General features: G+C 41.1%; 1 protein-coding gene across 3 annotated transcripts; it reads right to left on the reverse strand.

Moving 5' to 3' along the window:
• Positions 1-1,847: 1,847 nt before the first annotated feature.
• Positions 1,848-14,780, reverse strand: SLC35A5 (solute carrier family 35 member A5). Of its 3 annotated transcripts, none has more exons than XM_068959519.1 (7): positions 14,672-14,780; positions 13,143-13,295; positions 12,204-12,302; positions 10,405-10,538; positions 7,510-7,577; positions 6,004-6,799; positions 1,848-4,815 (listed from the first exon to the last, which is right to left on the reverse strand). In XM_068959519.1, exons 2-7 carry the CDS (start codon positions 13,270-13,272, stop codon positions 4,747-4,749), a joined length of 1,296 nt encoding a protein of 431 aa, XP_068815620.1. In that variant the 5' UTR covers positions 13,273-13,295; positions 14,672-14,780; the 3' UTR covers positions 1,848-4,746. The 3 variants fall into 3 exon arrangements, with proteins under 3 accessions (XP_068815620.1, XP_068815607.1, XP_068815613.1); XM_068959506.1 differs by having other exon boundaries at positions 14,597-14,691; XM_068959512.1 differs by lacking the exon at positions 14,672-14,780 and adding an exon at positions 14,160-14,403.
• Positions 14,781-14,810: the final 30 nt, after the last annotated feature.

Here is a 14,810-nt window from a genome sequence, read left to right on the forward strand (position 1 = left end):
TTTTGCAGAATTCAAAGTTAAGTTATGCATGTACCAAACCCAGCCCAGGCATTCCGTGGGAGTTGCATTGAACGAGATAACTCCAAACAAGTTGTTCACTTAAAACAGAGGACACTGGGGGTTGGGATGGGCTCAACCAAAACTGCATATTTGAATGCCCACTGAATTTGAGGAAGTCTCAATATGATTCTACATCCTGGGGCTGATTCCTGCCTTCATTACAAACTGGCTCAAAATTACTAGGAACTTTTAGGGATGGTTTAAAATGCTGATTTTGCAACCCACCTCTCCCTATGGAAAACTAAAAGCAAAGCCTGAAGAAACACCAAGCCAGAGAGTCCTTTCAACAACACTGTATAGCTATCTTGAAGACTACAAGCATTAGGGAGCTACAACACTCCAAACTGAGACTTCACTTTATCAAACATAGGTCAGATTCAAAGCACTGGCTATGCCCTCCTACAGCATCACCCCGAAAACGGGTTTACTGAGTTCAAGGGCCTATTTTTACAGTTCTTAGTGGGAAGATTGCACATGATAAAGAAAATTATTTCAGAACTTCTTTCTTACATATGTTTCTGAGATTTGATTCATCTCCAGCATGGCTGTTTTCATCCAAGGCTGTCTTCCAAGCACCATGGCTCAGCTGCTACATTCACATAGTTGAAATTAACCCAAAGAAAATATTGCTTTAATTGGCTTGTCTTAAACAAAAGAAATAAAACCTCTCAGGAAGAGAGATGTGTTCATGAATTAGTTCCTTAAACCTGGGGGTAGGAATGCAACATTCCCAGCAGCTATTAAGTTCAAACATTTGTGAATCTGGACACTGTATTACATCTTAGAAAGAGCTTACTCCCTGCCCAATGTTTTCATTAAAGACTACGTGGCAAAGTAAATGCTGAGCTCCAAAAATTTCCTCATAAAATTCCCTATTGTCATCTGAGGAAAAAAAAAAAAACATGGTTTCAGACATGGACTATGTGAACAACCATAGAGTAGAAATACTTACCCACTGTCATTGCAGTGGGATTCACATGCAAGGTATAGCTCTATAGAACACCCTCCTGGCTAATCATGGCTGCTCTCTAGCTAACAATGGTTTAATCATTTCCTCTAACAAAACTCATATATATATAGTATTTTTGATCATCTCCATGGACAGTAGAGCAGACTGAATTGCACGGTTTTTTATATATATATATATATTTTTTTAAACTTTACCCACTCACTGCCCAGTTGATGCAAATCCTTACTCATTTTCAGGCAGTAGTTAACATTATTGTTACTGCTAAGGGGATATACAGTTCTCATTATTAAAATAAACCTGCCTGGCAAATCCAACAGAATCTCAAAATCAGTAAGCAGGATAAGAGCTGGAAAAAAAAAAAAGACTAGGTGCACTTTATATAATTTGCAGATCATTTTTTTCCATCTCTCATTTCTTTTCAGGCGGATATGCGAGTCAGGAAGGTCAAACATATTGTTCTGAAGACACTTAGCATTGGTTTGATTAGATGTCTTTAGAGGTATGAGGCTGATTTCTATGTTTTGACTTTACATAAGCCAAAGCTCTCTGGAAAAACTGATGTAAAAAGCTACTGCTCATGTAAGTGCAAAGCAAGCTATAGCTAACAGTTCCTTACACTCCTCTTGGAAACACTTGCTAAAGTTCGTAACTATGATTGCAAAGACATTGAACTCAGGCAAGTATACATTGCAAAGCTGTATGTAATGGTACAAAAATGAAAATGTCTTACTACAATTAAGGCTTTACCAGTTTGAGGTTTTTTTTTTTTTGCATTAAGATTTCCTTTCTCAAAACAGGACATCACACATCAAAAAAATATGCTTCTGGAATTTATATTCAAATATGCTTTTCTAATCATTTTGTGCAGATTCAAGCAATTAGTATTCTTTCTGTTGAAATGAGCTACTCTACAAGCACAACCATGAGATCAGCTGTAAAAATTTTTCCAGCTCAACATTGCTTACAATGTCATCTCATATAAACAACAGCAATTTCATTTTGTATAATTCTTCTTAAAATATTCCAGAAAAAGCTCATAATCCAGGAAAAAAGTGACAAGTCAGAACAGTAATTTACATTCTTAGTTTATAACCTGATAGTCATTGGCAACAGTTGGAAACAGGCTGTCACTCTTGATGGATCAATGACAGGAGATACATTAATTATAAGCCATCAACACAGCATGCATAAGTAAGCTGTTAGTACACAAGGCCTGGAAACAGGATGGCAAACAGGAACAGAGGCAGAACTGTCTTCAGCCCTCAGAAAAATACATCAGTAGCTGATTACTATACAGTGTGGTATGAGGCTTTGAGACTGAACTCATTACATATCCTCTTAAGAATTCTTTCGACAGTATCTTTCCACTAAAAAAAGACCCATTCATTAAGGGAGGAAATTATAAGCTAACATCTTTTCCACTGTTCTGAGAGAAGAGGTTTTAAGGACATATCAAGAAACTTTTTTCTGTATCCCCATTCCTTTTCCCCTTCTCTTTTTAAGATTCTCTACATTATTTGGAACCTATTTTTCAATCTCACTCAAAAGCCAATCCAGTGAAAGTCTCAATGATTCTGAGATTACTGCACCTGGCACCCTGCAAAATGGTTTCTCTACCTCCCCCTCCAAAATGGGCATAAACCTTTACCAGTCTTACTTGGTAAAGCATCACTGAACGAAATTGTCACCTGCACCCTCTTGCTCATGCTCCAGAAGCTGTAGGGCATCAGAGCAGCTACATGATACTTGTTTTCATGTAGCAGTCCCAGCGCAAGGAAGTCTCAACACATAGCCTTTTTAAAAGCAAGAAAGAGCCTATGGTGCCCTCAAATTGTATAACAGACTTTTATTTTATTCAGGCTCTTTCAAAGTTATGCCAAATAAGCTGCATGTAAAAGTCAGCATTTGCTACAAAGGCACTCCATATTTCAGTTTCCCAGACACTGGGAGACAGGCACACAACAGTCTCACACTGAAAATGTGAGGAGAGCTAGTGGCTAAAGTCAGTGAAATCTCTTCTGCTTTCAGTCACATCAAAGAAAATCGGAAAGAAAAGGACTCCACAGGAGCCAGCACAGAATTACACCGATGAAAAATTCTGATGGAGACAGAATTAAGATCACTCAGATCAAACTCACGCTCCAAAGACCTGCCTGTTTGAAGGATCAATGTATCTCTAACCCAAATTATCTGACTTATATATTTCTCAAGTGAAAGCCAGATGAGACAGGTCCAGAAGGAATTGTGCTTAACTCAGCCAGTTAGTTATCTGAATTGCCAAAACGCCATAAAAAATATATATATAAATAATGAGGCAAATTGATTAAGTTATTAGTAACATCTTAATTACTAAAAAAAGAGGAGCATTTGTACATTTGAAGATGCTGCAAAAACATTCATCAATCCTCATATCACTCCTGCAAAGTGGGAAACAGTTTTATCACCTCTGTTTTACTAACCAAGTAATTCATATAGGAAGTTGCAGTGTCTTGGGACATTTGACCAAAGCTGTGGAAGACATGGGGTTAGAACTCAGGAGCCCTGGTGTTGTTCAAGTAATATTGCTTCAGTCAAATCTAATGTACTTTTCACTTCTCCCACGCACCATTTGCTTCTTCCGTTATTGCTAAAATGTAGACCAGCCAAGTAATTCTACAGCTAACTACTTTCACTGCTGTGATCTCTTAAAATAGCCATAATTCTAAAACATATTTTCAAGCAGCATTCACAGTCCAGGTTGGTTAGATCACATTTTCATTCAATTAAAATCAAGTCTATTAAAAAAAAAGAGTTGAATCTTAACCTGATAATGTTTTTTTTTAAAGTTTAAAACTCTGTATTTACAAATAGTGTAAAGTATAATTCCAACAGACTTCTAGATAATAAAAAAATCCTTATGTAGCAATGAAGTACAAAGAAAATTGTTAGTATACACTGAGGGGCAAACTGCAATTCCAGAGAGAGCAAGGATGAAACTGTTTCACTCGAGAAACTATAAGAACCAGGTGAGGACATGACGCCTACATTTCTAAACATTAGGAAAACTCTTCTTCCAGTTTGCAATGCCAGGCACACTAGCAAACAAACAAATCCCAACTGTAAATAAGCATCATATCCCATAAGCCTCAAGTTCTGTAAATCATTCAATAAGAAGTTAATTCTGAAATCACCTCTCAATAAAACCAGACAAGCCTAAGATGCCACCTGACTCAAAGTCTTGGAAATATGTGCTTATGTAATGCTTCTCTTCTGAAACCATTGTTTAAGTGCTAGGGGGAACACTTCTTGGAACCAAAGAGTTTTCAGGAGCAGGCTCTCCCATTTTGGTCACAAGTGTATTTTGTCCACAAAGTCCTAAAGCATGGAATACTTGGCTGCCAGCTATCCAAAGGCAATGGAATCTCGCCTTCAGCACTGCCCTCCACAACACCACATATGTCACCCAGACAGTTAAGTCCAGGATTCAACCCCTCTCTTTTTTGCATTAGTTTTAAACAGTGTTTATTTCAGTGGCTTCAATGGAAAGAAGAAAGACAGCTCTTCATACATATGGCTCAAAGGAAGAGTTTGAATGTTTTCCTCATCCATCTCTCATATCCAGCCCATAAATATTCTCCATTGCTCTGCAAGTGGGGAAAAAGGATCTTTCTCTATGTTAAATAAACATTAACATTCTCTCACTATGAGTAATAGCACTCCTCTGAGCCAGCCTCATGCTAGAGTGAATCTTCATCTGTATCAATGTCACTGCTTGGTTTGTTCAGTCTCTCAAACTCTTCTCCATCCTACAGGAATCAGAAGCAGAAGAAAATGACATGAGCAAATGTTATCTTATTATTAATACAAAAAAAAAATTTAAGGAGACAAAAGCAGCTTGTTTTGAAGGAGTCTGGTCTATAAAAATCAGTCTTGTAATTCAAGCCTTTTATGGGTATGTTAAAATCCTTCTCTTGGATATACAGGGGATTCTTTTTATGAGCAGGTACTTGCAATGCTTTTTAGTGACTCTCTCCCTGAAACAGCTTGTAGCCCATTCTTTCATCAGAAAATCTGCTCACATAGTGCTATTTATTTTTATCACGGCTGCTGAATTGTAAGGGTTAAAAAAAAAATACAACACCTGGTATACCAAAAATATATGACTACATGTTATTTACTGCTCGTTAAACAACACCCTGAAAGGGGACCATATGATACTGCCAGGAAACAGCTCTTCTTTTCCAAGCTGAATATTTCCTAGAATTGAATGAACATAGCACACTCTGCTGGTTGCAACATGTATTTACAGAGCACATATGTACATGCAGATACACACACACACACACACTAACCCCTTCCCTCTCAGATTGACTTCTCCGCTCAGTTGAAAGAGATGCCTAATAGCAATCCCACTCTACCACGTTCTAGTTGTCTAGATTACTGTTCAAAGAAGGGCAAAAACCATAAGAGGATCTGGAGAAAATGTCTCGTAAGAAAAATCACGTCAAAAATCTGTATAAATGTTACCTTTTTGTCTTCAGATATCTTTGAATGTTAAGGTAGAAAGAATTTTAACATCAAATTTATTAATTTCTTCATGAGATGTGCTCAGCTACGCACAGATTTATCAGTTCTACTTCAGTATAATTAGTTCCCAGACATCAGCTCCAATTCCTGGCTGCCCAGCACCAATAGACTATTTTCGTGATAAACGTTTTGGGAGAAGATTTGTACCAATCTAAAGTGGCTCACGAGATTGTCTAAAGTCACAGCAAGAAAACAAGGCTTAATTAGGTCTCACGAAGGGAAAAGGCGGGATATGCAAAGCAAAAACCTACCAATTTAAGAGACGTAAACTAATACCGAGGAGTTTTGGTATTTGAATTGAGGGATGAGTCTTGTCACACACACAACAAATTTTCTAAGCATTCCACAGTGTAAACAGATGTGAGGCAAAAGAGAAACAAGAGAAAACAAGTACTAAAAAGCCTTACCCCGCTTGACCTCTCCCATGTGTCTCCTTTTAAGAGTCTGCCCCTTTCCCGCAGAGTGGAATATTCCAGGCCTCGAGGTTTACTGGCGTTATAGATGAATATGGAGAGAAGCACTACAGGAGCTTCCAAAAAGAACTCTAGAGAAGGCCTGAAGTCAAAGATGACGAAAGAGACTGCGGTGATGATTACAGTGGTGACCTGAGCAGTCATAACGTGGAACATGTTGTCTCGGAACTTCAAGATGAAGGCTACGGACAGCCCCAAGAAAGCTGTGGCAAATATAAGAGCCACCGAGAAGACGTTGTGCCCATAAAAGAAACCACAGCTCCCTATTTGCCTCCGGTCCTTAGCCTGCAGCCCCAGCATCAGCCCATTGAACATCACCCCAAACGCATACAGTTTACTGTTCTGCACAAAAATGCTTTCAGCAAGCTGATCCCCACCTTTCAAGATCTTTTCGTTGTAGATGTTAGCCAGAGCAGAAATGAAACACTGCACTAGGATAAGCAGATGGCCCAGACTCAGGTGGAGGGGTCTCAATGCTCCTGCCATGGTAGTGGTGACATTCCATTGAAAGCTGGGAAGGAAGCTTGATGCTACACAGTTGCCCTTTTCCGGGCACGTTTCCTCCGGTCCAGCATAGAGGAGGCAGTGGTTAGATGGGCTAAAAAACATGTTGTGATGGAATCCGTGCACAGCTAAGCTTTGCTGATGGCCTCCAGTCCCTAGAGTCAGGGCAACGATGGACAGGAATAAAATCACCAGAGATGCCCATTGTACCCAAGAGAGTCGTCGCCTGGAGTAGACAAAAAAGCCAAAAGAGGTAGACAAAAGAGTAGACAAAAGAGGTGTCTTTGTTCAAAGTTGAACACAAGCGTCCTTTTGAGTAGTGTGTGAAAGCTAATTTTCCTTTCCCCCCAGCCTTTTATGCATCTAAATTGCACCATGAAGGGCACAACACAAGTCAGCGAGAGACAAACGTACAAGATAGAGTCTGCTTTCTGTCATACGAATAACGAAGGGAATTAAAGTTACTTTTAAAAATATACTGTGCAAGTTGACCGGAAATGCATCAGAGATGGCACAATTTACTGGATATACTTCTGTCTTGCACTCTTACACATTCCATCCCCTTGTTAAAGTACATTTACATTCAATTCAGAATTGCAAGTTTGGAAAGTAATATTGCTAACCATGAAACATGAGATTTAATGCATAAATGAAGGTACCCAAACCTGAATTTTAATTTTGACCATCTAGTAACAACATAATTATGATTTCAGTTGTTTTCCATTACAGCTCACTGAATTTGGAGAGATGTAGGGGCTCCTAATAAGATATTATTTCCAGCACTTTCATACGCAGAACAAAGCCATCTTTCCAAGCTGGTACAACCACGAGAAAATAGAATTACTCTTCTTGCCAGATTGAGAAAAATCCAGCATAACTTCTTCAATCAGGCTAAGACGACAAAATTTGACGTTTACTTTAACAAGTACTACTTACTTTAGCACTATCCTGAAGAGAAGAGCTGTCGTTATAATGACAAAATTTGAGAAGAGTACGGCCATTGCCTATAAAGAGAAGAAGGGGAACAAAGTTATACTCCAGACAATAGCATGATCATCAAAAGCCCACCAGCTAAGAAGGTTCACCATTCTTCCAGAGGTCAAAGGGAAAAGGATCATCATGGTACTGAACCTTCTTCCTTAGCCGAGTAGTAAAAAACATGTATGCTCCTACATCACGCTGAAGTCCCATTTCAAAATCTCAAAGTACAGAGCCTAAATTTCTCCTTAGTGGGAAAAGCGGCATAAAGATGCGAGAAAACCAATCCAGTCGAAAACTAACTAGGTAAAAAAGAAAATGCTTTAGTTTTCTGCCAGAGCAGTTCCACAGCCTGGCCACAAAAGGAGCTGTGCCAACACAAAGGAGGAGATTGCACTAAAATGAAAACACGAATCAAAGAATAGGAGGGGGTGAGGCTGCTTCCGGTAGCAGTGCCAGCTTACAGCGTTCATGAAATCCCAGACTGTCAAGCGCCTTTGCTGTACCATTTATTAAAGATAAAGGAATGCTTGGCTTGAATTTTCAAGACTGCAGCTGTACTCAAAATTCACCTATTTCAAAGCACAAACGAAGACAACTCTAAAGCTCCTGTTTAATTTGGGGAATAAGCATATAATAATGATACTGCCCTAACCCACTGTCATGTTCCCAAGCTGCAAACACCTTGTGGCAAGGATCATCTTTTCAGTTTCTTTGTCTTGGGCTAGCATCCCAGTAATACAGGCTCTTTTAGGCATTGCAGTTATCATTAAAAATCAGAATCTGCCAGCACCAGTGGAAAAAAAAGTTCCCCCTACCCCCAAAGCGTTTTATTCAGGATTGCCCCATACAGCCATTACTGAGGAATGACAATTACAAAAATCTAGGTACCTGAACTCTTTCCTCCGTTCAACCTTAGAGTGAGATCACTTTCTTAGACAATTTTACACAAAAGCATTTATGGATTCAGAAATGGAAAACACAGAATTTATGTTGCAACTCTCTCATCTACGTTTTACATTCCCAATTCTGCAAAAGCAGAGGTTTTTTTAACCTACCAGAGGAAAAGCAGAGACTCTTTTTCTATTAGTTCCATTCTATTCCAACGTACTATCTGCTAAGTAATAAATCTCACAGAGCAGCATGACACAGGTTTTCAAGTAAACTGAAGACTGACATGAGACATCCACTTAAGAGAGCATGGCTTAGTTTTCTGCTTCTGACATTAAGACTCAACTAAAAATTCATGTTAGGTGAACATTTTGGAAAAACATTGAATAAATGGTGAACCTGGGACTGGCAGAAGACTGGCACTCTGGAAGAAATAGGCTTGATGCAAAATTGATGCACAAATGGTCTACGAATGCTTTGTTTATCTCACAATCAAAGCCCAAGTCAACACCTTTGGTAACAAAATATAATCAAAATCTACAGCACGATAGTTACAAAACTTTCATTTTGAGTTGTCTGTCTTGTTTCTGGAGGCCTCAGAGAACAAGACAAGTAGGAACTAAAAACAGATTTGCCAAAGATCACTGTGCTGCTAACCTACGTACCACAAAGCCTCTAAAGATAAAATCTTATCAGTAGGAAACATTAAACTTCAAGGCGGGGGGGGGGGAGGGGAGCTCAGCAAAGAAACTCCATACGTTAGGCACCTGCTCATCCAAGTACTACTTAGTCCCAAAGCCACTTAGTTTTTAAAGTCACATGAAACCAGGTTCAGTGAGGTTACAAAGTATATCCAGATAAAGAGTTAAAAGATATCAAATTCCTAAAGAGGAACCTTAAAGTATGTGTTCAAGAGGAGAGACAAAAGTGTATGTGCATAAAATGTACGAACTGTGCTTTTTCTAAACGATCACCTTAACCAAGCCAAATCAAATTGCTTTCAGAAAGTAATTGTGTTAATGCAGTCTTTCAAACATCAGGCTTTGCTAATATTACAGCCATTATAATTGAATTTCCTTCCCAAAGAAGCAAAAACACTGTGTTTGCTATTTTAAGATGTTGAGATTGTTGATTTTCCAGTTAGGTTCTTTTTCAGACTCTGTTCTGTCCCTGCCAGAAACGTGCACCTAGAAGGACAATATTTTAAAGAGGAAGCCTGAAAAAGAGGGAACAAAAGCATTTATATTAATCTGTAATGCTAAACGGGGGTAGCCGCAGTATTTTGTAGTGAGGACTAACCATCTGCGTCCATTTAACTTCAAACGGATTTTGAACCAAAAAGAATCCCAGTACTAAAAACAGAAAGCACAAACACTATTATTTCCTAAGCATACGTAAAATCATCCAAAAGGCTGATTGGAGCTAAAGAAAGTAACAATTAAGTTCCATGTTTAAAGATAACTAATAAACAAACGCAAAAATTAAGAGCCAAACATTTCTCTTCCTCCCCTCCTCACTCCCTATTAGGCTCACTTACGCTGGAGGTTTTCTTTGGAATCAGTGAGGAAAGAAAACAAGTCATCACATGGAGTTACATAGAGACATTAGTGATAGCTGCACAGAAAAGTACAACTCAAATACTAGCAAGATGGGCAAACGCATTGAAAGAGAAATACAGTGTCTAAGAAACCAAAGAAGGGAAATCACCAAAAACCTCCCTAGTGCTTAAGCAGTTCAGCCTATTTCCAAATTGCTTAGGGCTAAGAAATACCAAAGAGATCCTCCTCTACTGAGAGCTGTAAAACAGAAATCAGTGGGCAGGAGAATGGAAAGGGCTAGTTGGTCGGATAACAGATCATTCCTACAAATCTTCCCTTACCTATGTTACGACTGTAGATAGTCTAAGCGCCAGGTTATCACTCAGAGTTTGGAAGATACTTTATTCAGTACATGTATACTTACAGGCTGGAGGTAGGACAGGACGTAGAAGACAATCAAGTTATCCAAAAAGTAAAGAAAGGCAGGAATTGACCATTTCATGGAATTACAAAAATTCTTCCACGAAAGACATTCAAAGTGATGATCCAAACAACCCTCTGAAAGGAAAAGACATCAGTAAGACAGACATCCTGCTTACCACCAAAAGCCTGTTCCAACCCCCTCATGACAGAATAGGTATCACTGTTCTGTTTTCAATAGCACTGTCAGACTGAAAAAGCAGGTACCACAGCCTTCTGGCAACATAAAGGACAGATCCAAGGCAGAACATACAACTAGAGCAGCAAGCAAGCCAATCTCTATGGGCATTCACCTCCTTCCTTCAGCAGAGAAGCCACCAAGGAACCTTCTAGTACCATTAGAATGGGAATAAAAATGAAATTATCAATCATTCTTTAAGGGCCAGAAAGCACCCCTAAATGCCCATGCAATAGTCAGATCATTACTAGGTGACTTTCTGATAATCATCATGTCTAGATGTGAAATAATGACCCAGACTACAGACCTGTTCATATAGTACCCAAAGGGCAGCCAATAATGTTAGAGAGACAAAAATAAACCAGAAGTCAGTATTTATATCACACTAGCACACAATCTAGGACAAAAGAGAACATATGCCAAGAAAGCCCAAAGAAAGGATAAGGTACAAAGAACGACATCTGTTTAGGTATTTAGGACACATGACTTAAAAAGAAGAAGATGGTGTTAAACTTTAGACTATGCTAGAGTTGATGACAGAAGAACTTTGTTAACATAGACTTAAGACTACACAATGTTATCTAATCCTCTTCTGGAACTCCAAGACATTGAGTTTGGCAAAACTCTGATGTCTGGAAACCAAAAAAAAGGAAGAAGAGATTTAAGAAAATGTGGAGTCAGCAGTAGCCAACAACAGCAAACACGGTAAACCGTATTCAGTCTTCGGTGTATCTGTACTAAATGGTAGAGGTAAGTTTCATTAGTCTGCCAGAGTCATGACTGTTACACATGGAGAAGTGGATGCATCTAGCACTTCAATTTAAGATGAAATGACAGAGTCCACAGTGCCTGACACTACGTTCCAATTTAAACATCTGTCCTTTACTGTTTTGAAATGCTGTGAAGTTAACTTCTCATCCTTTTTACATGAGGACAGAAGCTGCAGAGAGGTCGGGGGGGGGGGGGAAGCTATAATACAATACAAACCCAGTGGCTAATGAAGCCTTACTCTGCTTTTCCTGTATAGAGGGCAGCCCCAAGATTTGTCTTCACAACAAAGTTATATTGCAGCATTAACAGTCAAGTGTTGCTCCTTACCCAAATCCTACTACACAAACAAAGCCTCTTCACTGGAAGGTGGTGGCACTTTTGAAAATAAGTGGTCAGGATACCAGAACATAAAGGCCTTGAGTTAGGGCAATTTATAAGCTTCTGTCCAGTGCTTCTGCAAAGATGTCTTTGGGTGACTTGTTATCGTAGCCTAAGTCTCTGTCAACCCCGAAAATGTTAGACTGCATCTTCGCTACACTTCCTAATTTAGCTTACTTGTCTCCATTTCAGCTATCATACAAACAACCCAGGAGCATCTGAGTTTACAGCATAAATTATACCTTTTTTTTCATTTAGTTGGAAGTCTGCATGAAAGACACAATCCCAGCAAACATTACTAGCAGAATCTACTGCAGACTACCACATGTGAATCTGTCACAGAAGAAAAAAAGTATTTGAAGCACAACAAATCTTAAAGTCAACACATCTGAATGATTTTACATGTATGTACTTACCTTTTTTCTTAACCCATAGTGCCACTATCACACACAGCACCAGTTTTATTACTTCAGAACATATGTTCACAGTTGTAGGAAGGTAATCATATTTGTTATCTGTGGGATTCAGTAAATTGCAATGAATACACAATCATGTTCTGCCTCTTGCATACACAGTTAAAGCAAGAAACTATTTTAACCTCTCCAGCCACACGTCTATCCACTTTCCATAAACACGAACAACCATGTGTCAGCACTTTCGTTATAAATACCCCATCTTTGCTGATATTCGACTTCCTGAACATTCTCCTCTCTGGACTGAAATTTTTCCTTGCTTGCCCTCAGTTTACAGAAGAACTTTTTGGAAGGACCCAAGAGCACTATAGTTCTAAAAGATTTAAAGAAAGTCAGTGTTTTTTCCCCAAAAAGTAGCAATATGCTATTTTTTCCCCTTTCCCTAAGGAAAAGGCTTTCAGGATGACCAAGCCTTCTTTTGCCATTGTATCCTTTCTTTGTTAGCATTTAAGAACCACTTCAAACACATATTGCTAATACTTTCTGAATGAAGAAGCAGTAACATTAGACAGTTACAGTATCCATGCTATTACATCACATTCTCCTAAACCTGTTGTGAAACAAATACAACAGTCAAGATATGCAGCTGACAGTGCTTACACAATAATTCGGTCTTTGTAAACCAGCTGTAAGGTAACCCATTGCCTGATGTTTTAAGGGTGGATCTCCACATGGACCATGCACGCATCTTGCAAATATAAGTTACACCCAGTGACTATAGAGACATTTCCCTCTACAGAAAAATCTCTCTCAACTTATATAAAAGAATGGTTATGGCAAGAACTCTGCAAGTGGAGAACTAGGTTTTGGGGAATGTGTTTTATCCCAAATGTCAACTCTTCCTTATCTGAGATACGTCGTATGTTTATTGCTCAACACCACCTTCATTAGCAGAATACTTCATCAGGAGGATTCGGCTTGAGCTCAATGCAATAAATACCCCTCCTAGCAGAAAGGTACGGATGGTTGTCTTGGAGCAAAATAAATGTCGACTACTGCACTTGGTCTCCATTTTGCTGTCTTGCTCTCAATGCCCTTTGAACGACAAAAACAAAAAAACAAAAAAACAAAAAAACACGCACTAGAACAGTACTTCCAGAAACTGATAAAGACAAGGTGAAACGCACTTATTTCATTTCATCCTATCTTATATAAAAATATATATTTTGCAAATCACCATGATTTCATTCTAGTTATCTTAGGGGAAACGAAATATGCTATGAGGACCAGCAAAGGAGGATAAATAGCACATACACAACGGCTCAGAAGGTGGCACACAAGAAAAAGCAAGTTTATTGGAAGAGTACACCTGTGGGACACTGACTAGCTAATCGGATTAAATAACCACATTTTTATTTTTCTTTAATAATTTGTATCTTTAGACACCATACACGTTCCTAATTTCGGCAAAAAAAAAAAAAAAAGTTTTACAACTGCAGAGTAAAACCAACACTAGATGAGTTCATCTGCAGTCCGGTTAGCTCCAGATTTTGTCCAGGTAGCGAGAGAAGTTAAGTTTACAGAGGCAGCCGTCTTAAATTGTACACGTACTACCTATTCACCAGCGCCGAAACCGTTACGCGGCAGAGAGGGATGCGCAAGGTACACGGCCAGGGCCCCGGCTCGGGCGGGACGTCCGTTAACGGCCACCGCGACAGCTGTGGCGCAGTTCCACCCTGACGGGGCCGGGCGCGGCACCCCCGCCGGTGGGGGGGAAGGGGAGGAAGGGGGGCTTCCCACCACCCGGCCCTGAGTGACGGCTCTGTGGCCCCGGGGGGCTCCGGCAGGAGGCTGCACAAACACATACCCAGAAGGGGTGACTAAAGGGGGCAAACGGGGGCTGACAAAGGCGCCCCGTGCTTCCCCATCCCACAGAAACGGTCACCTCGCCTCTCTTACCCCGACCTGCCGCGCTCCTGCCTCAGAGGTATGCGGGGCGACAACAAGGACTCAGGCTCCGAGGCCGCGGCCGAGGCGGAGCGGGCGAGCCGGGCTCCGAGGCGGCGGCGGTGATGCCGCCGCGCTAACGAGCCGGCCACCGGACGGGGCACCCGGGCTGGGCGCTCCCCAACCAACGCCTCACCCCCTCAGCCCCCAGGCCTGCTATGCGCTCCCAGGGGCAGCGGCGACTCCCTCCTCTGCCTAAACTTCCCCTCGCATCGGCCGTTAAAGGCCGCCCGCCGCGGGCCGCCTGGCCAAGCACGGCAGCTACAGGGGCTCTCGCGCACCGCCTTGCCCCGCCTGCTCCGCGCAGGGCCCATCACCAGGGTGTCCAGCCTGCGGGCAGGCACACAAAAACACGGCTGCGGACTCAGCACTCTACGCAAAGCCCCCACCTCCTCCTCCTCCGCCGCCGCCGCGCAGCGCCGCTCCCCGCGAGCGAGCCGCCCGCCCGGCCCCACCGGCCTCACCGGACGGGGCCGCGCCCTGCCCGCACCGCCGCGCGCGCCCGCGCATTCTGACAACCAGCCCCGCCCCGCCTCCGTGACTATGGCGTCACAAGGAGCTCGCAGACCACCCTCAGCCACGCCGTGATCCGCCCCCTCACTG

The sequence above is a fragment of the Struthio camelus genome, chromosome 1 (assembly GCF_040807025.1).
Source record: "Struthio camelus isolate bStrCam1 chromosome 1, bStrCam1.hap1, whole genome shotgun sequence".
In the NCBI taxonomy this organism is placed as follows: Eukaryota; Metazoa; Chordata; class Aves; order Struthioniformes; family Struthionidae; genus Struthio; species Struthio camelus.